The following is a 24191-nucleotide window of genomic DNA, read 5'->3' on the forward strand; positions in this document are numbered from 1 at the left end:
TTGATTGATAGTAGGAAGGAAGGACTCCAAGATTGACCTACAATGCCAACTGGAAAAGATTTACCATTTGGACAGAACCTCAGCATACCTCACCCTTCCTAATGGACTTTTCCATTCATCCTCTCAATGAAATCATCTGAACTTTCAATTCGTTCTATAAAAGTTCACCTAGTAGCTGTATGTGCCTATCATCAGCAGATTCAAAAGCACAGAATATTTTCACACTCTACGGTGTCTAGGTTTCTAAAGAGATTAGTACATGTATTCCCTCAAATTTGAGACCTCCTTCCCTAATGGGAAATTAACATGATGTTAACTGGTCTGGTGGGTCCCCCATTTGAACTGTTAGCTACATGTTCATTACATCACCTTTTAAACATTGTTTTTGATCACTACTTTTACTAGAGTGGGAGAGAAATTAAAGCTCTAACGGCAGGCCCACCGTTTACCATTTTTCATAAGGATATGGTCTGTTGAGTCTCATTTAAGGTTTCTATCCGAAGTAACTTCTAATTTTCATGTTAATCAGACTGTTAATTTACCTGTTTACTTTTCAAAACATGCTAATGATTCTGAAAAGTTACACTCGGACATTAACATACTCTTTATTTAGCTATAGAACTAAGACACTCAGTCTCTTCTAGATTATTCATTGCTATGTCAAAAGAATGAAAGGTGAAGCAATTTGTTCCTAGAGGTTATCCAGATGGATTTCATATTGTATTTCACAAATATCAAATAGCTAAACTTAATCTTTCCTGCCCAGATAAAAGCTCACTCTATTAGAGATCACACTACATCTGCAGCTTTTTAGAAATGTCCCTACTGCTTACATTTGTAGAGCTGCCATCTGGAGTTCAATTCATATAGTCACAAAACACTGTGCTATCCATTCAGACCCTACGTTTGCTTTGGCAAAGTGGTCTTTCAGTCATTATTTGGTTAAGACTCAAGTTACCCACAAGCACAAGGTTTCTGCTTGAGTCACCAAGATGTATGTATGGACAATCACTCAAAGAAGAAAAGACTTGTTACTTACCTTACACTAACTGCTGCTCAAGATATGTTGTCTATGTATTCCATGACCTGCCCTTCTTACCCTGCTATATCTGAATCTATAGTTACTTGGATTCTGGTTGGCAAAAGAACTGAGCAGTAGTTGGCCCATTTGCCCTTTTATGCCTTGGGGTGGAGAGGTGGTTGAGGACATTTAAGGTGCAGCCAGAGGCCAAGGTTCTGATCTCTGGTTAATGTGCACCAAGAGTGGAATACATAGACAACGCATCTCAAACACCAGTTATTCTGAGATAAGTTACTGTCTTTTCCTATACCAACCAGATATCACTGAGCTTTTTTTTTTTTTTTTTTAGTTGTACTGTTTTTTAAAATAGCTTACCCTGGTACAAAATAATTAACTGCAGAAGACTGGGAGTAACCAATTAAGGTAACTTAATATTCTGTTACCCTGCATTCAGTTAATGACAATATTGACAGGAATACTTTGTCTTGTGGGTCAGTTAAATTTATACATTCTAGAAACACATTTAATTTTTCAGTGTCAGTATTGTTAATTGATGGGTGTGAACTGAAAAGATAATAAAATATTTTGTCAACTGCCTTAACTGGTCATTTCCAGTCTTTTTAATGCTGTTTTAAATGGCAATGCAATAAATATGTATTTTGTATAGTCATATGTTTACGTAAGTAATTTTATTGTTTTTACATGGGAGTAGAATGAGTGTGGAGTATAGGTTTTTCAGGTTACTGCAGAAGTGTGAAAGAACTTCATTGCATGGTACAAGAATTTTATTTCCTTTACAAACATCCATATATTCCAATGATGATTATTGTTCTTACTGCTTGGGCTGAATAGCCAGAAATTAAATTTTGAACTAGTCAGCCGGAGGCACTGAGAGTGAAAAGTTAATCTGATGCCTTAATTTCACGTTTTACAGTATTTGTTCTTTACTGTTCTTGGTGTTCAAACAGATTTCACGAGTCAATTAAATATCTTAACTAAGTTTTGTTTCTCTAAATAACTTGCTAGAATGGAGGTTAGTAATACAGCCAAACATTTTGGGCCTATATGCCTACTTAAGACAGAAGCAGCCAGGTTTCAGGTATCCAAGAGACTATCTTTTCAGATTTTCTCATAAGATCTTTTATTTGAATTTCTGATTAACAAAAATGGCCATATAAAAATCCTGTGGGGTTTTTTTTTAAATTAGTGCTGTTTAACTTTTTCCCTAAAATAATTTAATTTTATTTCTACATTGGGACCCCATTATTTTTTGTTTATGAACCAACATGGCAGGCTTAAACTATATTTCAGTAAGTATTAAGACTTCAACACTTATTCAAGTCCTCAGGAGAAGCAACTTGGTTTAATGGATTAAGCACAGGGTTAAGAGTTGAAAATCTAGGGTATTGTCCCAGTTTTGCCACTTACTGTGTGACCAGTGATGGGCAAGTAAACCCTCACTGCTTATGCCTGTAAAATGAGAACAATACTTAACTTTATAAAGGTGTTGTCAGGTTCAACACTGTGCGAAAGTTGACCATCACAAGTACTGTGACACCACACATAATGCTGATATTAATTCTATACCATATATTCTAAAGTTAAGAACATAAGGTAGCATATATTGGGTCAATTCCACAGGTTGACTGTGCGTTGTATAAAGAAGTACTTCCTTTTGTTTGTTTTAAACCTGTAGCCTATTAATTTCATTGGGTGGCTCCTGGTTCTTGTGTTATGATAAGGAGTAAACAACACTTCCTCATTCACTTTCTCCATGCTGCTCATGATTTTATAGACCTCTATCATATCTCCTTAGTCGTCTCTTTTTCACTCTGAATAGTCCCAAGGTCTTTTAAATCTCTCCTCATATAGAAGTTGTTACATACCCTTAATCATTTTTGTTGCCCTTTTCTATAGCTTTTCCATTTCTAATATATCTTTTTTGAGATGGGATGACCAGGACTGCATGCAGCATTCAAGGTGTGGGCATATAGTGGCATTATGTAATCTCTTATTTCTATCCATTTCCTTATGGTTCTTCACATTGTTAGCTTTTTTGACTGCTGCTGCACACTGAGTGGATGTTTCAGAGAACTATCCAGAATGATTCCAAGATCTTTCTTGAGTGGTAATAGCTAATTTAGACCCCATCACTTTGTATGTATAGTGGCAATTGTTTTCCAATGTGTAGTATTCTGCATTTATCAACACTGAATTTCATCTGCCGTTTTGTTGTCCAGTCACCTAGTTTCATGAAATCCCTTTGAAACTCTTTGCAGTCTGCTTTGGGCTTAGCTATCTTGAGTAATTTTGTATCTGCAAACTTTGCCACCTCACTGTTTACCCCTTTTTTTCAGATCATTTTTGAAGACGTTGAACAGCATTGGTCCCAGTACAGATCCCTGGTGGACTCTACTATTTACCTCTCTGAAAACTGGCCATTTATTCCTACTTTATTTTCTGTCTTTTTAACCAGTTACTGATCTATTAGAGGACCTTCCCTGTTGTCCCATGGCTGCTTAGTGTACTTGTCAGAGGCTTTCTGATAATCCAGGTACACTATATCCACTGGATCACCCTTGTCCACATGTTTGGTGACCCACTCAAAGAATTCTAATAGATTAGTGAGGCATGATTTCTCTTTACAAAAGCTGTGTTGACTCTTCCCCATCTAATCGTGTTCATCTAGGTGTCTGATAATTCTGTCCTGTACTATAGTTTCAACCAACTTGCCTGGTACTGAAGGTAGGCTTACTGGCCTGCAATTGCTAAGATGACTTCTGGTGTCACATTAGCTATCTTCCAGTCGTCTGGTACAGAAGCTGATTTAAGTGATAGGTTACATACCATGGCTAGTAGTTCTGCAATTTCATATTTGAGTTCCTTCAGAACACTTAGGTGAATACCATCTGGTCCTAGTGGCTTATTACTGTTAAAGTTATCAGTTTGTTCCAAAACTACTTCTCTTGACACCTTATTCTGGGACAGTTCCTCAGATTTGTCACTTAAAAGAATGGCTCCGGTGTGGGAATCTCCCCACCATTGTTGTGTTTGGAATTTGAACATACAGGTCTTGACCACAACCACTATCTGTTTTAATCTGACATCTGAGTAGAAGTTAAAAGTGTATTTCATACACTTTAGCTCCAGTTTAGCTCCAGAAGTGTATTAATTCTAGGATTTTAACTCAGGATACTTACATTCTTGTTTTTTATTGTTAGATATTTAACTCCCATAGAATTGCAGCACTTCATCTATATCTTGGCATTCAAAACAGCAGCCTTTCTTAGCACTCTGCATGAACATAATCTGTTCATTTCTCAGTCATTTATGTGCTGCTTTCTCTGTTACAGGGCATGCAGGAGTGTCTGCCAGCATGATGAAGAAGAGAACTTCTCACAAGTAAGCTATTTCTAAAACTTATTTTTATAAATTTCAACTGTTTGTACTTCCCAGTGTAGGGTTTGTTACCCAGAATTACCTTGTTAGAAGCATGTGTTTCTGTTCTTATTACTGCTGTTCCAGCCTTTACTTTTTGTTCTAGGATCAGTGTGGGATTGTGTTCAGGTAATATATATCCACTGGCAGATATACACTTATTTTCTACACTGCTTTTGCTCACATGCTTGCTTTTTAAATTTACTGGTGTTTGAATAGCACCATCACTTGAGAAACAAGAGCATGTGAATAAAATGCTATAGCTTGCTTGAAGACTTTAGGCAGAAGAAGTGGCAAGGAACGACTATAGTAACTTCATTGCCTAAGTGGTGTGTTGTGACTAGGTCAGTATAAAGCTATTCTCATCAAGTATTTTTACTGACGACTGCATCTGGAAAATAACGTCAGACATATAAGAGATTTCTTATTACTACTTGTGTTCCAGTAATTTCATTTCAAATACACTTTTGTCATGGAGATTTCCCATACTTATTTTTTCAAATGTGGTGATTGGAAATACTGCAACACTTTATAAGAATGCTTTATTTTTTGTTAGGGGTATCTCGTCACCCTCCACACTGTCATCGCTCCCAAAAAAAGGGGATTAATTTGTTGTTCACCTTGTGATTTTAAGAGGAAGTAGATGATGGGAGGAGAAGGTATGATAGTCTGGACATGTTTGATCTCATTGTTTTTAACAGCTAAATAGGTTGGGTCTGGCTAGTTTTCTGATGGGACACTTCAAAGACAAAAACTGAGTGCAGGTGCATTGTATGACTCTTAAACATTTTTTCTAAATGCAAAAACCTGTTTGTTCTTTTTCAGTGTACACTCTTCTACAAAATAGTATGTGACAATCCAAGGTTGCCGGTCATCAAATGTGTTCCTCAGTGTTCCATCCAATGTTCAAACAGATAGAGGAATGGATCACATAACTAGAAATTAGTAGAAGCTTGGGCATGACTCTATTATATTTTATACGCAAACAGAATGTACAAAGTACACAGTGTTTTGGCTGTTTCCATGCAGTCGTATTAGATGTTTTTGTCAGTTGGTATCCTTTCTAAGAGTGGTAGTTTTGGTAAGCCCTTTCAATGAGTAATTCTCTGAGCACCTCAGGAGCAGCCTCCCACCTTACAGAAGGATGGGTATTCGTCTTCTGATAGTGGGGATGTTTCACTCTCTTACCTTTTAGGTGGTACCTTTCTATGACCCATATATGTTTGCGAGTCAGGTCAGGCATGGGAATATATAGGCATGTTAGTTCAAAGACCCTAGTTGGTACTCCTCCATCCTCGCCACTCTCATTTTATCCATATGGACAGACTGCTTGGCCTCGCTGGCCCCGTGGCCTTATCCTAAATCAAAATATTCCCCAGCTTCAGTTTCCAGGGTTAAATCTCCTTCACCCCCAGATCTGCCTGTCATGCAAAAGCAATCACAGCAATCTGTAAGTATTGTTTTGAACCAGACTCTTTTTTCTTCATCAGTTTCTGCATGAACATATATTTCAGCAACAAGTGTCTGAAACATTCCCAGAGCATATTCCATCTTCTTCACAGAATGAGGCTGACTCCTCCTCAGGCATCTTCATTAGATGATTATAAGTCATTTCAAGAATTGGTCTGCAGAATGGCAGAAGCTTTGGAGAGATACCAGCTCAGACTGTTCAAGAAAAAGAACACATTATTGGTAGGGCCCGACCAAATTCACGGTCCATTTTGGTCAATTTCACAGTCATAGAATTTTACAAATTGTAAATTTCATCTATTTAAATCTGAAATTTCACGGTGTTGTGATTGTAGGGGCCCTGACCCAAAAATGAGTTGGGGGCGGGGGGGGAGGGCCTGGGGTCGCAGTACTGCTACCCTTACTTCTGCACTGCTGCTGGCGACAGTGCTGCCTTCAGAGCTGGGCAGCTGGAGAGTGGCAGCTGCTGGCTGGGAGCCCAGCTCCGAAGGCAGAGCCACCATCATCAGCAGCGCAGAAGTAAGGATGGCATAGTATGGGGTATTTCCACCCTTACTTCTGCGCTGCTGCCTGCGGAGCTGGGCCCTCAGTCAGCAGCCACCACTCTCCAGTCACCCAGCTATGAAGGTAGCACATACGTAAGGGTGACACTACCACGACTCCCCTGCAACTCTGTTTTGGGTCAGGACCCCCAATTTGAGAAAAGCTGGTCTTCCCTGTAAAATCTGTATAGTATAGGGTAAAAGCACACAAAAGACCAGTTTTCATGGGGAGAGGCCAAATTTCACAGTCCGTGACGCTTTTTCTATGGCTGTGAATTTGTAGGGCCCTAATTATTGGACACTTTTCATGTCTCTAGCAGAGAGGCTTGCCTTACTTATAAATGAAGACCTATTAGAATTAGCCCAGCTTTTATGGCACACTCCGGAATCTATACCACCAACCTCTAGGAATTTGAAAAAAGGTATCAGTTCCTGTCAACAGGTTTTAAATATTCCTATACACATCCTGCTCCAGGATGTCACTTAGATGTGACTGCAGCACAAAAGAAGTTGAAATATCAGTCTTTTATAGTTACTCCAAAGGAGAAGGTAGTAAGAAGATTGGACTTTTTAGGAAATGATCAGCTAGCCTTCAACTTTGCATAGTGAATTATCAGGTTTTTCTGTCAGATTATCATCTTATTTGAATTAAAGTGACTGACTATCTACATAGTTAATAGCTAAAAAGCCTCCCTACAAGCTTCCATTTATGCTGCTTATACAGCATCAAGAGAGCACCAATTACTACATGGTGTGTGTCATGGCTCCAGTTTTCTGGGTTGCCAAAGGAGGTTCAAACTATGCTGGAAGACCTCACCTTTGGAGGGATCTGGTCAGCTCTAAAACTGATGAGTTATTTCATACATTGAAACTCTCATACCACTTTATGGTTATTAGGCATCTACACTTCGCAATATAAGGAAAAGCAGTCTCAATATTATACTCAGCTGAAACAGTTCGTTACTATTTTTTTTAATCATCTTTATCAGAGAACATAGGTTCTTCTTCGAGTGCTTGTTCACGTCCATTCCACATTAGGTGTGCGCGCGCTGCGTGCACGAATCGTCGGAAACTTTTTCCCTCAGCGGCTCCCGTCGGGCCCGCAGGGTCCCCCTTCCCGCCAGAGCGGCGCCCCGCCCTCGCGTATATATATCCCTGCCGGCCTGACCCTCCCTCAGTTCCTTCTTACCGCCCGTGGCGACGTTGGAACAACTCTGTCTCTCGCCTGAGAGTGTCCCTTAGCATAGCCATTAGCAGTAGTTAGCAGTTCATAATACAGTTAAGAGTTTTTAGTGTTAAGTAGTTGTTTAGTTCTTCTAAGGACCAAAAATCTCTTGGTGATAGGGGTTTGGTCAACCCCGGCACCGGCCCTGGGCGGCGGGGCATGCCGCACGCCCAAGGCTTTAAGGCGTGTGCCGCGTGCCGCAGGCCTATGCCAGTGAGCGACCCGCACGAGTCGTGTCTCCGTTGCCTCGGGGAAGCTCACCAGAAGGAGCGCTGTAAAATTTGTAAGGCCTTCAAGCCCAGAACCAAAAAAGAGAGGGAATTTCGCCTTAGACAGCTCCTCATGGAGGCGGCGTTACAGCCCTCCTCTTCCGCGGCACCGTCCGCTTCGGTGCGGAGTGCCCCAGCATCGGTCCGCGACCCGACACCGGCAGCGCAGACTAAGCCCACGGCACCGCCAAGACGAGAACACGTCCGGCATCGATCTTCCTCGCCGGCCAAGTCGAAGGGCCAGCCTAAGGCCCGGGGGCGCTCCCCACATAAGAAGGCGGCACCGGCGAAGCCCGCAAGTGCGGCCAAGGCCGTGACGGCCCCGGTACAGGTCCCGGCACCAGTGGCTCCGGCGCCGAAGGGCCCGTCGAGCCCCGGGACGAGCGCGTCGAGTGCAGAGGACGGGCTGGAGGAACTGTTGGAACAGCCCTCCACCCCGGACACATTTGAGGCGGCAAAGGACCTCATTGAATTGTCCTCCGAGAGCACACTCCGCGCTACAGACATTCCGCCGCGACTGCCATCCAAGGGCAAACCGGCGATTGATGCTCCCGTCGCGGTCGCCATCTCGGCACCGTTCACGGCGCCGGTCCCGGTCGAGCTCCGCCTCGGTGGACTCCCGGCTTCCCGCCGCACAACGGGCCACGAAACAGTCAGGGCCCAATGCGAGCGTGGCACCGCCCCAGCAACCCGGCTCGAGCAGGCGCCGGGATGCTTCGATGGCGAGGCTCCCAAGGCCATCCTCCCGCAGCCGCTCCCGGTCCCGCGGTCAACGGTACCGTTCCAGGTCCAGATCGGCGCGCCGCTACTCACGGTCCCGGTCCCGACGGCACCGCTCCCCGACACCGGACCGGCACCGCCCCACGGCACCGCCGTGGCCCTCTAGGTCACCGTCTCTAGCGTCGGAAGAGGGCTCGGGTCTTTCCAGATATGGCCGCAGAGGGCATGCCGCTAGAGAGCACGAGGCTTCTTGACAGCCGCATTGGAGTCATCCTGGACAGTGGCCGTTCTGGACGCCGTGGGCCTATCATCAGCAAGGCCCTCCGTCTAGAACCTCGCGATCGGGCCCCTCAGGAGACCGGTCCCGCTCCCCACGGTGCCGCCCTACCTCCCGTGCGGAGGCCACGGTCTCCAGACCACCGGACGCAGAGAGGGCGGACTCGGCACCGAGCTCAGCACCGTCCCTGACTCGGGAAAGGGGGCGCACCCCGGAGGGCCGCCCCGCTGAGGAGGAGCTACAGGAGGACGAGGACGCTCAAAAAGCCATGACCTCCTCCTCCTCGCCGGACGAGGCCGTGGCGGGCACGACAGTATCCGGCCCTCCCCCTATTGACCACCGGGCGCACCAGGACCTGCTCCGCCGGGTGGCCCTCAATTTGGGTCTACAAGCAGAGGAGACGGTTGAGCAGGAGGACCCAATGGTGGACATTCTGAGCCCAGAGGGTCCCTCCAGAATCGCACTCCCGCTCATAAAAACGGTCCAGGCAAACTATAAGACCGTATGGCAAACGCCAGCCTCCTCTGCGCCAACCGCAAAAGGCGTAGAAAGGAAGTACTTTGCCCCGTCCAAAGGGTTTGACTTTCTCTTCTCCCATCCGACCCCATGTTCGCTGGTCGTCTCGGCGGTTAACGAACGGGAAAGGCATGGCCAGCAGGCCCCAGCACCCAAGGCCAAGGAGGCAAAACGACTAGACCTATTTGGCAGAAAGGTCTATTCGTCCGGAGGCCTCCAGTTGCGGATAGCAAACCAGCAAGCTATCCTAAATAGACATAACTTTAACTCATGGGCATCTGTGTCCAAGTTCAATGAGGCCTTGCCTCAGGGCTCACAACCTGAGTTTGCGGCACTAGTGGACGAGGGGAAGGCGGTGGCCAAAACGTCGTTACAGGCCTCACTTGACTCTGCCGACGCAGCCGCTAGAACAATCGCGTCAGGTGTAGTGATGAGACGCGCTGCATGGCTGCAATCTTCTGGCCTTCCTCCGGAGGTACAAAATACCCTCCAAGACCTGCCGTTCGAGGGTTCGGGCCTATTTTCAGAGCAGACTGACGCCAGGCTGCACAGCCTCAAGGACTCTCGGGCTACCCTTAAGTCCTTGGGGATGCACACCCCTGTGACACAGAGGAAGCCGTTCAAGCCCCAACCGCCACAGAGGCAGTATCATCCTCGCCCTCGGCAGGAACCATACCGTAGACGGGGCAGGGACAATAGACGTAGGCGCAACAATACGCCTAACCGAGGTCAAAACCAGGGCCAAAACAAGACGCAGCCGGGAAACAAACAAGGATTTTGAAGCCGCGATCGAGGACAGCGTACCCATCTCTTCTCCGGATCCACCCCTGGGTTTCAGGGACCGTCTGTCCCATTTTTTCCGTGCCTGGTCCCATATAACATCAGACCGTTGGGTCCTGCGCACGGTGGAATCAGGCTACACCCTCCAGTTCTCCTCACCCCCTTCCTCCCACCCACCACCCCCGTCCCTCTTCAGGGACCCCTCTCACGAGCAACTCCTCATACAGGAGGTACAGACCCTCCTCGAGGTGGGGGCGGTGGAGGAGGTTCCTCTGGACTTCAGAGGAAGAGGGTTCTATTCCAGATACTTCCTCATCCCCAAAGCAAAAGGGGGCCTCCGTCCTATCCTGGATCTTCGCAAGCTAAACAAGTACTTGCAGAAGCCGCGTTTCCGTATGGTCTCCCTTGGTACCATCATTCCTTCCCTGGATCCGGGGGATTGGTACGCTGCCCTCGATATGAAAGACGCCTATTTTCACATCGCCATTCGCCCGGCCCATCGGCGTTTCCTGCGCTTCACTGTCCAACAGCGCCATTTCCAGTTCACGGTCTTGCCCTTCGGCCTGGCAACAGCCCCACGTGTCTTCACGAAGTGCATGTCGGTGGTAGCCGCCTTTCTTCGAAAAAGACGGATGCGCGTCTACCCGTACCTGGACGATTGGCTCCTGGCGGGCCGGTCGGAGGCAGAGGTCCGCGCCCATGTGGCACTGGCGTTGCAAGTATTCCGGGAACTCGGTCTGTTGGTCAATGTGCCCAAGTCATCGCTAGTCCCCACACAGAGACTGGACTTCATAGGGGCAGTCCTGGACTCGGTGGCGGCACGGGCGAGTCTTCCCCTATCTCGATTCCTGGCTATCAAGGAGGCCGTGACCTCCATTCAGCGATTCCCTACGACCACGGCCAGATGTTGCCTGCAACTCCTGGGGCACATGGCGGCGTGCACGCACGTAGTCGGGCTCGCCCGTCTCAGGCTCCGGCCGCTGCAGCTGTGGTTGGCTCAGGTGTATCGCCCCAACAGAGACCCCTTGGACATAGTCGTCACGATCCCGGCTCGGGTGTCGAACGCCCTCCGTTGGTGGCTCAACCAACAACAGGTTTGCGCAGGGGTCCCATTCACCGCCGCACAACCGACTCTGACGCTAGTAACAGACGCGTCGGACCTGGGTTGGGGTGCGCACCTAGGGGACCAGCGCACTCAGGGATTGTGGTCCAGGGAGGAACGGCTGCTCCACATCAACCTGAAGGAGCTGAGGGCGGTTCGCCTCGCCTGCCAGACCTTTCACGCCACCATAAAAGGACACAGCGTGTCAGTTCTGACAGACAACACTACCGCTATGTTTTACATAAACAAGCAGGGCGGGTCCCGGTCCTCTCCCCTCTGTCGCGAGACTCTCCTCCTCTGGGACTTCTGCATAGCCCATTCAGTACAACTTCGGGCAGCATATCTCCCCGGGGTCCAGAACGGGCTGGCGGACCGTCTCAGCCGGTCCTACCTCAGGCACGAGTGGAGGCTGAGACGAGACATCCTCCGTTCTATTTTCCTGAGGTGGGGGTTTCCCCAGGTGGATTTATTTGCCAGCAAGGGCAACAGCCAGTGCCCGCAATTCTGCTCGTTCCAGGGTCACAGTCCAGGCTCAATGGCGGACGCCTTTGCAATCCCGTGGGGCGGAAGCCTGAAGTATGCCTTTCCCCCGTTCCCACTCATTCACAGGGTCCTCCTAAAGGTCCGCAGGGACAGGGCGACAGTCATCCTAATCGCCCCGGCGTGGCCACGCCAGCACTGGTTCACAACTCTGTTGGAACTGTCCGTGACCGCTCCGATGGCCCTTCCCCTCCATCACGACCTCATCACCCAGGATCGGGGTCACCTACTCCACCCGAACCTGCCATCGCTGCATCTCACGGCATGGCTACTCTCTGGTTAAGTGGGGTGGAGCACAGGTGTTCTCACGAGGTCCAGCAAATCCTACTTGGTAGTAGGAAACCCTCCACGAGGGCAGCCTACCTGGCCAAGTGGAAGCGCTTCTCCTTGTGGTGTGCGCCTCAGCACTCGCAGCCTTTACAGGCCTCGATACCACTGATTCTCGACTACTTGCTGCACCTCAAGCGCCAAGGCCTCGCCCCCGCTTCTATTAAGGTGCATCTGGCCGCCATTTCGGCGTTCCACCCGGGGGAATCGGGCAGATCCGTGTTCTCCAACCCCACGGTGGTCCGATTCCTCAAGGGTCTGGAGCGGGTGTTCCCCTACTCGCGCCCTCCTATACCCCCGTGGAACCTCAATCTGGTCCTCACTAAGCTTATGGGGCCGCCCTTTGAACCCCTGGCCTCTTGCTCCCTCACGCACCTTTCATGGAAGGTCGCGTTCCTCGTGGCCATCACCTCGGCTAGGAGGGTGTCGGAGTTGAGGGCCCTCACCTCGGAGCCCCCTTATACCGTCTTTTATAAAGATAAGGTGCAGCTTAGGCCTCACCCTAAATTCCTCCCAAAGGTGGTTACGAATTTTCACATGGGGCAGGACATTTGTTTACCGGTTTTCTTCCCTAAGCCCCATACGGACCCAAGCCATCGCAGCCTACATACCCTGGATGTTAGGCGGGCATTGGCTTTTTATCTGGACCGTACCCGGCCTTTCCGTAAATCGTCTCAGCTGTTCGTGGCCGTTGCGGAACGCATGAAGGGCCAGCCTATTTCTACGCAACGCCTGTCGGCGTGGATCGTGCATTGTATACGCACGTGCTACGAGCTCGCCAACACGCCTGCTCCTCAGATCAGGGCTCACTCCACTAGAGCCCAGGCGTCCTCGACGGCCTTCTTGGCACAGGTCCCGCTCCAGGAGATCTGCAAGGCAGCCACCTGGTCGTCCGTGCATACCTTCACAGCCCACTACGCGGTCCACCATCAGACCAGAGATGATGCGGTGGTCGGCAGGGCGGTGCTGCAATCAATTATTTCTTGACTCCTACCCTCCTCCAACGGTAAGCTTGTGAGTCACCTAATGTGGAATGGACGTGAACAAGCACTCGAAGAAGAAAAGACGGTTACTTACCTTCTGTAACTGTTGTTCTTCGAGATGTGTTGTTCACGTCCATTCCACTTCCCACCCTCCTTCCCCTCTGTCGGAGTCACCGGCAAGAAGGAACTGAGGGAGGGTCGGGCTGGCAGGGATATATATACGCGAGGGCGGGGCGCCGCTCTGGCGGGAAGGGGGACCCTGCGGGCCCGACGGGAGCCGCTGAGGGAAAAAGTTTCCGACGATTCGTGCACGCAGCGCGCGCACACCTAATGTGGAATGGACGTGAACAACACATCTCGAAGAACAACAGTTACAGAAGGTAAGTAACCGTCTTTTTCTCTAAGAAACAACAACATATACATGCATGGATACCTTCATCAACTTCAAATACTACTAAGGCTGCTCTAAGAAGTCATTTGATGTATATATCAAGAGCTGCTAACCAGTCCTGGAGGATCTTTATCCCTTCCCTGCATCTTTTTGGGACCATATCTGGAAATAATGTAAAGTATGGAACAGTATCACCAGCAACAGATGGGTACTGAAAATTAATTCTAAGTCATTCTTACCCACAAATCATCTTCCCCATCCCATTTCAGAGCCGCCTCCTCATGAAAATATCCTTCAACAAGAGGCTTAGTCACACTTGATTTTTGGAGCTATGGAGGAGGTTCCCCCCAATATCTGGGAAAAGGGTTCTATTCCTGATATTTTTCTAGTCCTCCAAAAACCCAGAGGCTAACATCCAATGTGGGCCTTGAGAGATCTGAATTTCTTCATGTGCCAGTTCAAATTTCTAGTGGTAACTCTGCCCTCCATACTTCCTTTCATAGATCTTCTAGATTGGTTTGCAGCTCTTGATCTACAAAACACATTTTCATCCATCCAGAACACAGGAAATACTTGTATTTTTTGTAGCGGGCAACACAAATTATCATTAGAGTGATGCCTTTTGAGTTGTCAGCCCCAAGAACTTTCATGAAATGTCTGGCTACGGTAGTGGCACATCTCAGAAAGAGAAATGCCGGTTTACTCCCTATCTCAACGATTGGTGAGAGGATTGTTTCTAGAACAGGTACTAAACAGTGTTTGGTACCTCCATACATCTGCTGTCCAAACTGGGACTGAGAATGAATGTGAAAAAGTCTCATTTAATCCCAGTACAGAAGTTTAAGCCCAGTTTCATTGGGCTTCTACTCAGTGCTCAAATCTCCATAGAATACATGCCACAACCAGATTCAAGAATGTGATAGAGTTGGTCAATCAACTTCATAAAAATCCATGTACTACAAGAAGGATATGTCTCCAGCTTTTAGATCCCATGGCTTCACGTAGGCTTCAAGACTATTTATGGATCGTTCATTTCCATGCTGTTCACAAAATAGATATGGGGTACGCATCTCTGAAGGAGTTGTGAACTCCCTCAGCTCACGGAAAGATCCACATCAGTTCTGCAGGGGAGTTCCGTTCTTCCCAGCACTTCACACAAGTCAGTAGTGACTGATTCTTCTGTCTTGGGTTGGGGAACCCATCTCAACAACTTTTACAGTACAGGATCAATGGTCTCAGAGAGACGTGCCTTCATACCAACATCCTTGAGCTAAGAGCAATAAAGCTTGCCTACATCGCCTTTCTACCTCATATCAAAGATGAGTGTACAGGTAAGAATTGACAATACCACCATGATGTTTTATGTAAACAGTGAGGAACCAAACCAATGCTCTTGTGCAGGGAAGCAGTCCTTCTATGGAACTGGTGTATCTGACACAACATAAGACTAACTGCGGTGCATCTTCCAGACCTACATAACATGCTGGCAGGTAGAGCATCCAAGTAGGCATTTTTCTCAGAATCGTGAATGGTTCATAAAGAATTCAGTCATCATGTCCATTTTCAATCAGATCTGTTTGCCACTGAACGGAAAAAGAAATGCAAAGCATTTTATTCCAGGGAGGGACGAGAGTCTGGGTTCTCAAAGAGATACCTTCATAATCCCTTGGACTCAAGGCCTATTATACACTTATCTCCCAATTCCTCTGATCCCATATGTGTTAAGGAATTCAGAAGGCCTCAGTCATCCTAGTAGTTCTGGATTGGCCCATGCAAGACTGTTTCACAGAAATCAGAAATTCTCGGTATTGCCAATATCTCTTACCACTTCTACTAGACTTAATTACTCATAACATTTATCCAGATATGTTGTCGCTACACCTCATGGCATGGAAACTGTCTGGTTAACAGACTTGGAGAAGACTTGTTCTGGTGATATAGACAACATATGGATTCAGGGCAGAAAGCAATCCACAAGGACAAATTCTACTCCAAACGTGAAGCATTTTTCATCCTGGGCTTACCAGCATAATGTTTCTCCGTAAGAGACATCAATCTCTCATCCTTCAATATCTGTTATCCTTATAAACCTCTGGTTTGTTGCTAAGCTCATTATTTGTTTGTTTGGCAGCTATCTCAGTGCATCCTCCCCCAATTCAAGACTATCCAATTTTTTTCTCATACTTGTTAAAGTTTGCGAAAGGTCTTTTTAGAGTTTTTCCTTCAATAAGACAACCCCCTCCATCTTGGAATCATAATGTGAGGCTTACCAGCCTGATGGAACCTCCATTGTAGCCATTAGACTAATGCTCGTTACTTCATTTGTCTATGAAGACTACATTCCTCATTGCAATTCTGTCCGCACCCAGGGTCTGAGAATTGCAAGCAATCATTGCATTTTTCACGTTGAAAGTTACACTCTGGCCATGCCCTTACTTTAGGAAGAAATTTATCTCTGATTTTAATTTAAATCAGTCCATTCACTAACCTGTTTTTTCCAAAGCTCATTAATTCAATTGTGAGGCTGCATTACATACTCTTGATGTCCTCTGAGCTTTGCATATTTGAATTTTTATTAATGATTTGAGATGTCAAATAACCAGCTCAATTGGAATTATTTAATCAGAGGTCATTAGTCAAAAATGAATACAGCAGTATACAGAATACAAAAAGGAAAGTATGCTTTACCACCTCCTGCAAATGGTGAAGACAGAGCAGCTTGTTTCCCTTTTGTAACTGGCAGAATGATGGCAGTTTATTCACTCCCAAACTAACACCCAAAACTTTCCTTTATAATATGTGAAACAAAGAAATTTCTTTGCAGGGAGGGAAAAGTTACTTCCCCCCCAATTTACCTAATTACTTATGGAATTTCTTTTGATATCTCAGCTTACATGATTGATAAACTAAAGGGATTTCTATTCCAATTATTATTAAGAATACCTGTTGAAACAAGCCTAATGAGTTAAAAACCTCTTTCCAGTGGGTCATTTGATAAATCACAGAAAACATCTGTGATAACAAATAACTTTTATCACAGAACATAATTGGATTATAAGAACCCCATATCAATTAATCAGGCTGGTTTATTATAACACAGTTCTATAATAATAGAGATCCTTATTAGTTTCCAAGGGTTCCTTCCTTGACATATGGGCTATGTTAGCAAGATAAGGGTAAAATTACACATTCCATTATTGAATATATATTTCCTTTATCATCTAAGGTTCAACTGAAGGTCAGAGACATTTTAATAGGTAGAGGGCACTACATTTATAGTTACCCAGCATAAAAGAGAATCTGGTTAACATATAAAAGTCTTGTAACATATAAAGACTTAATATCTAAGTCATTTTATTTGACTAAAACAAAACCATTCAGGCAGCCCCCTATGCTATTTATATTTATTGCTGAGAAATCCAAGGGTCAAGCAGCCTCAACTCAGAGAATATCTAAATGGGTGCCACACTTCATAAAGGTATGTTATGAGGTGGCCAATTTAGAACTTCCAGGTCATATTAGGTTATATTCTACCAGACCACAGGTCACTTCTGCAGCATGTCAAGGAAATACCCGTAGCTGATTTTCTGTAGGGCTGCTGCTTGGAGTAATACTTTCACTAGCCATTACTTCTTAGTTCAGATGCCCAGTTTGGAAGGGCTGCATTGCAGTCTAAGGAAACTCATAGTGGTATTTCCATGTGTTCACATCCCACCCTACTTTCCATGATACTAACAAGTCTAATAGTCTACTCTTGATCGTGATGCAGGAACTGAGACTCGGTTGGTCACTCCACCACCCCACCAACCCTTATAGCATTGAGGATAGGGTTGCCAACCCTCCAGGATTGCTCTAGAGTCTCCAGGAATTAAAGATTAATCTGTAATTAAAGATTATGTCATGTGATGAAACCTCCAGGAATATGTCCAACCAAAATTGACAACCCTGCTTAAGGGGGAAGCGCTTAAGGTAATCAAGGGAGCAGGTGCAATCAGCAGACACTGCTGACTAAAGCATTCTGTTCTCCAGCACATCAGGCATATGCACTCAAAATGGAACACATGTAAATACCACATCTCTAACTTCCCCTTTTACTTTCCTGGTGCCTAACTAAGACTAGGGACTGGATGATGTCAGTTAATGGCTGCTTAAGCTTCACGAGATGGAGATGATTGGCTGGAGAAAACATCAAGAAGGGATTAACAAGGTTTATGTGGACAAATCCCTAGACTGAGGGGCCTCTTTCTGACTTTTTTTAGCAAGCTGCAAAATCTAGGAATCTTATTAGGTCTTAGGCTATGGTGAGGTGATCAAGTAGCAGCAGTAGCCAAAAGTGCACTTTATCTGTGCTTAGCTAGGACTTGACCTTTCCACTCCAGGGCAAACCACCCCAGTTACCTTTTTTGTCACCTACCAGGTTGTACTAATATAGTGCCCTCTACAAAGCCCTTAATTGTTTGGGACTTGGCTGCCTGACAGCTTACTACATTACAGCATTAGGCATTGCAACCAGTGTTGTAAGCCTCTGGAATGCCTGTAACTCAACTAGTGTTGCACAGAACTTTTTGCCACAGGGCACAGGTATTTACACCATTATTGTGTCTTGCAACAGGTTCCTCTGCATCATTATAGTACAACTGGAGACAGGAAATGCAAGTATAGCAGTTGCAGTAATGCAATCATAGTGGTGCTTCTCACCTTTCACTTTGGTAACTCAAAGTACCGGCTCTGTCATATTTCAAGGAAGATCTCTAAATAAGAGGACAACCTATTCTCTGCAATACTAATGAGGGATAGTAGCGTCTTTGGTAAAGTTGGACTTGTTTTGGACTGAAGAAAGAGTAAACATCTTTATTATATACAAAGAATACAGAGCATCATCCACAGATTTGTAGCAGATAACCAGTGGATAAAGATTTAACTTGCAGGGGTTTTCAACTAAATTGCATACTTAGAGTTAAAATTTAGTTTAAAATTGAACCTTTAAGAAATCTCATTTTTTTCAGATTGCTTTTGATAATAAATGGCTCATTTTTATTACCTTTTGCACCTTCGAAATAGATAACTCATTTCAAGCTAGGTTCCAAGTAAGTACATTTACAGTATTAATGATTGTGAATATAATGGAGAAGGTGGAGGGAGGGAATGTCTTCACTCACAATGGCCATAGTTTTCCATAATTTAAAATGAGACTGAAGGTTTCCAATGGGATTGAAGCTATCCGTGCCCTGAATAAAGAAGGCTACTGTTTCAGCAGGATGGCATGCTTCTACTAAAGACAGCTGGCTTTTCATCTGTAATGCTCTGTTTGTTCTGGTTGGTAGAGATGGTCATGATACACTTTGCCAGTGAGTTACATGATTATCTGATGGATAGCAGCATGTTGGAGAAACTAAGATTTCTGGGCTCTATTCCGAGACAAACTGCTAAAATGGAGTTAAGGTTAAAAATATAGATCACTAATTTAGGGTAAAATATATTACAAGGATTTTGTAATTATCCCAGAAACAAGCAGCATAAGACCAGGAAATAGAGAGTTAAGATTAAGTTTAAAAAATCCAAATATGTTAAGGTTGGAAAAGCACACTTAGGGCACCCAAACAACTTTAATTGTGCTGTAAAACCATTCATTTTTTTTAAAAAGTAGCACTAAACTATAATTAAGTTATTACAGCTGTTCATTGACTTTAATATTTTCCTCATGTATGACCTTAATTTGAAATTGTAAATCTCAGTACAATAAAAAAACTATTTGGCGTCTCTTCAACTGTAAAACACTTTGGAAATAGTTATTCTTAAATTCAGTATCTTTTAGAAGAGATACTGGTTCGCTTTTACTTTATAAGTTTGCATTCATGATGCTTTCTTTAGGCAGTGGTGTGTTTAAAAGTAGCTATGAGCTAGAAGCTTGTTAGTTATTTTAAAGGTAGTTCAGGCCCAAAATTTAAGTTAAAGTGATTGTGGAACTTTATTTCACTGAAAACGACTAGTGGTTTTTATTTAAATATCCCCCTGAATTATTTGCAGTCCCAATATTGAAGCGTTATATGCATTATAACCAGAAAGTGAAACTGACTATAAACAAAATTGAAACAGAGTGGTTTACTAAGTCTAAAATGAGTGAAATGTAAAGCATAAATGATGTGGGGGGGAATAGATATTTTTAAAAATTCAAATTTAATTCTAAGGTATTGGTAACATGTTCAAAAACTTGTTAAAATTATCTAAACTTGGAAGTGTCTCTTTGAACACTTGTCCTAATAGATTTTTTTCAGTTAGCATTCAGAAAGAATTAGGCTTATTCACCAAATAGTTAATCAAAAGATGTCTTAGCGTGGGACTCTATGTTGAAGTAAACTTATTGCACAAAAAATCAGATTATTTTCATTGTGCAGGAACAAATTTCACATCACTGATTCCTTCCTAATGAAATATTGCTGACATTGTAGTGGATATACACCTCTACCCCGATATAACGGGACCCGATATAACACAAATTCAGATATAAGGTGGTAAAGCAGTGCTCCGGGGGGGCGAGGCTGCGCACTCCGGTGGATCAAAGCAAGTTTGATATAACGCAGTTTCACCTATAATGTGGTAAGATTTTTTTGGCTCCCGAGGACAGCGTTATATCGAGGTAGAGGTGTATTTAGTAAGAAAAGTTAACAAGAGAAATTAGCAGAGACCTGTTATATCTCTTAAACACACATGTTTTGAACATGTACTTAACAAAAGTTGCTTATAAAAACAAAATACTGAACTTCATGTTTCTGCTGTATTTAATTGGGAAAAGGTTTCAGTTATGTATGTGTTATAGTAACCTGTGATGCCAGGGTGGCCACTCAAAGCCTTTCTAGAAAATACTGCTAAAGACTGCATATAATTGTGACAGAAGTGAAATCTGAAAATAAAGAAAATACTGTTGAACTGCCCACCAAGAATTTCTTCATGGAGAATGCAAGGCTGGAGTTGAGAGAAATTTAGAGGAATTGCAGTTCCCAGTGAATGTATAGTTCTAATTATATCTGATGGAATAGTACATTTCCTACTTCAGCAACCTTATAGAATGATGGAAGCATTCTATGAACAGTTTTTCCAGATCTCACTACTATCCGTCATGTCTTGGATCTCTGCCAAGCACTATTTGTTCTGAGTGCAGGTCCCTATTGATACTCACTGTGGGTGAGCATGTGCTCCACTCACCTCAGACAGGAAGATTTTTCAGTAGCAGTCTATGCCTGTGCTCTACACCACCTCATGCTCTGAACCAAGTGTGTAAGGGGTGGCATGAATTGCCTGCCTTCCGGGTCTTCCTCGTTAGTGATCCTCACAAGAGCTGCCTGTACTATCTCAAGGAATTACACATTCCTTCTAAGTGTGAGAACTGCCATTCTTTCCCCCATGAACTAGACAGTCTTGTGAGTTCTAGCTTTGCAGATATTTAATTGAGCTCTCCATGGGGCCCCAATCTGATCCTGGATGTTGAGCTTCCCAGCACATCGACTGGAGCTACCAAGTAGTGCCCCTCCAGCACTGGCACTCCCTAGCTCAGGATCCTTGATCAAATTTGAGGACTTCTGTAAACAGAGACATGAGGAGGGTATGGGTAAATGTCCCCATAAGAAGCAGGTTAAATAGCCTCGTAAGTTCTTGAAGAAAACGACTGCTTCTCCCCTACTCTCTCATCTAGTCAGACTCCACACCCAGGTAGGGGTGTGTCTAGAGCTCATGGGAGCATGTATCTGCACTGACCATACCAAAAGCAAAGAGCACGCTGAAATATCGGACTGACCCCCTGCACCTCTTACCCATGCATATGCTTACAACCGTTCCCGAACATACAGCCTCAGAACAGAGACCAGAACAACCATTGCAAGCCAGGGTCCCTCCATCTGGCAGTATGGTTTTTGGATAGACAAAGAGATTAGAGAGATTGTGCGGGAAGAGGTCCAAACCATCCTTAACAGCAGGAAACACTCTACAATCATCGTGATTAGACAATGGCATAGAGAGTACACTTACAAAGTATACGGACAATACCAAGCTGTTATCTTGCAGCTACTTTGGAGGATAGGATTAAAATTTAAAATGTTCTGGACAAATGGTCTGAAGTAAATAGGATGAAATTCAATAAGGACAAATGCTAAGTACTCCGCTTAGGAAGGAACAATCAGTTGCACACATACAAAATGGGAAATGACTGCCTAGGAAGGAGTACTGCAGAAAGAGATTTGGGGGTCATAGTGGATCACAAGTTAAATATATGTTAGCAGTGTAACATCGTTGCAAAAAAAAAAAAAAATCATTCTGGGATGTATTAGCAGGAGTGTTATAAGCAAGACAAGAGAAGTAATTCTTCCGCTCTACACCATGCTGATCAGGCCTCAACTGGAGTGTTGTGTCCAGTTCTGGGTGCCACATTGCAGAAAAGATGTGGACAAATCGGAGAAAGTCCAGAGAAGAGCAACAAAAATTATTAAAGGTCTAGAAAACTTGACCTCTGAGGGAAGATTAAAAAAAATTGGGTTTGTTTAGTCTGGAGAAGATATGTCCTTAAAGACATCTGCTCTATCTATTCATTCCTTGTGAGTATATTTAGCAGCTATTAACTTCTTCAATCCTCTGATGGTGAGCTGCTTGGTTTTCACCCATCCTACAGCTGTGAGATTCTTAAAGGGTATTATCAGAATCTCTCTTCCCCTCCCCCCAAAAATTATGAAAACCTACATCTCTCTAGAACCTGAACCTGATTCTCTCAGCCCACCATTCGAACAGACCCTTCCCTATACTGTGTTTCACAGAGATAGTCCCCTTGAGATTCCATCTCAGGTTCATCCAAAGGTTCCCTCTGAATTTCACTTGAATCAAAATTGCCTATTTTCTTCTCCAAATCCCACAGTAACGGGTATGTCTGCAGAGTTCTCGTCTACTTGTAAAAGACAAAGTCCTTTAGGAAGTTGCTGAGACTATGGGTTTCCATCACCGAGAGAATTAAAGGAGAAGCAGTCCCTTTGCAAAGACTCTGTAAATGGACTTTGTACTGCATCCTCCTTGGCTACGTGATTATGAATGACCCTTTGCTACAGAGTGTCAGGGCTCACCCAACCGGAGCACAAGCTACCTCAGTGTCTTCCCTGCAAAGAATTCACCTCAAAAATCTTTAGACTGGCACCTTGGGGCTCGAGTCACATTTTTATTGGACATCAAGCCCTTGCTCAAGCTTCACCATCAGATGCCTACTTTTGTCCTGCGATCTATGGCACAGCATTTTTGCTTGCACCCTCCTCCTCCAATGAGTGCTGCGTGGGAGTCAACTACAGTGAATACCCATAGGGAACAGCACTCAAAGAAGAAAGTAAGGTTACTTATCTTGCAGTAACTGGACTTCTCTGAGATGTGTGGTCCCTATGGGTATTGCACAACCCACCCTCCTTCCTCTCTTCTCACATCCTCTCTTGATTCAGGGTAGAGTTAGGAACTGGAGAGGTGGTCAGACTGTGCCACCCCTTAATGCCCTTGATTCAGAGCACAAGGTGGTGTAGGATGCAGGCACAGATCAATGGACCTTGCAACTGAAAAATCTTCCGGTCTCAGGTGCCTGGGGCAAGAATACCCTTAGGAAACTATGCAGCTTGAGCTTCAGTTACTGTAAGGTAAGTAACTGATCTGACAGGCTGCTCACTACTGCTGAGAATGCTTTACACTGTTGCCAACTTTTTTCTGAGAACGGTATAGGTTGCTTTTTGTGACATTCAGTTTCTAATAATTAAAGTAATTAATGCTGTGTAAATATTTGTACCAGGTTAAATGAAGTTGGCAAGGTTGCAGCAAACAATATTTATTGTAAAACTGTATTAAAATTATCTAAAGTTTATCATAAGAAAAAACAATGATTTATCTTAATCTGATAGCCATGTGAATAGTGTATTAATGGTGCAGATTATTGCAAGCTAAAATAAATAATATATGAAATAATTTAATACATATATTTCTATCTCTTGAAAATGGCTACAATATACTGGTAACCATATAGTTCCTACATAGATGCTATAAATTGTCACTTGTTTTAATGAATTACAAAAATAAGACTTTTAAATGTTAAATACTGCTAGTTACAGTTTGGTACTTTGTCAGATAGCAAAAGTAAGATCTCTCACAACCATAACTGATGAAGACTTGGCATTATTAACCATTGGCAAGTGGTTTGTGCTGGCAATTATTTGTTTTTGGTGGCAGGTTCCATAAAGAAAGAATAAACCACTGAAGAGAGAGAGGAGCAGAAGTGGATTGCTAGTCCTCACTGCTCACTCTAAGGAGAATCTTCCATACTGCTCCTTCCTTGCATCTGACCCTAGTGGCGTTGTACTGAAAAGGAACATCAAAAGAGTGCTTTTCTTGTTGGCATGCTACGCCTATGTTTGATGAGCACTTCTCAGGCGATGCTGCACTTACTGATAGTTTGAAAAGTTACTTGAACTCCAGCATAAGCATGGAGAACAGAGAAAATACATAAACACACTACTACAAACTGTTGACCAACAAATGCTAATGGCTACTGCTTGTCCTTCTTGTGGGTGTGAGAGGCATCCT

At 44.4% G+C, this 24191-nt stretch overlaps 1 protein-coding gene across 1 annotated transcript in view; it reads left to right on the forward strand.

The window, feature by feature from the left end:
- SPIN1 (spindlin 1) overlaps positions 1–24191 on the forward strand; it is a 53050-nt gene that overhangs the window by 19216 nt on the left and 9643 nt on the right. Inside the window, 1 exon segment of the mRNA XM_024198936.1 lies at positions 4375–4423. Coding sequence (XP_024054704.1) covers positions 4375–4423 — 49 coding nt within the window.

The sequence above is a fragment of the Terrapene carolina genome, unplaced genomic scaffold (assembly GCF_002925995.2).
Source record: "Terrapene carolina triunguis isolate 2854851 unplaced genomic scaffold, T_m_triunguis-2.0 Scaffold113, whole genome shotgun sequence".
NCBI lineage: Eukaryota > Metazoa > Chordata > Testudines > Emydidae > Terrapene > Terrapene triunguis.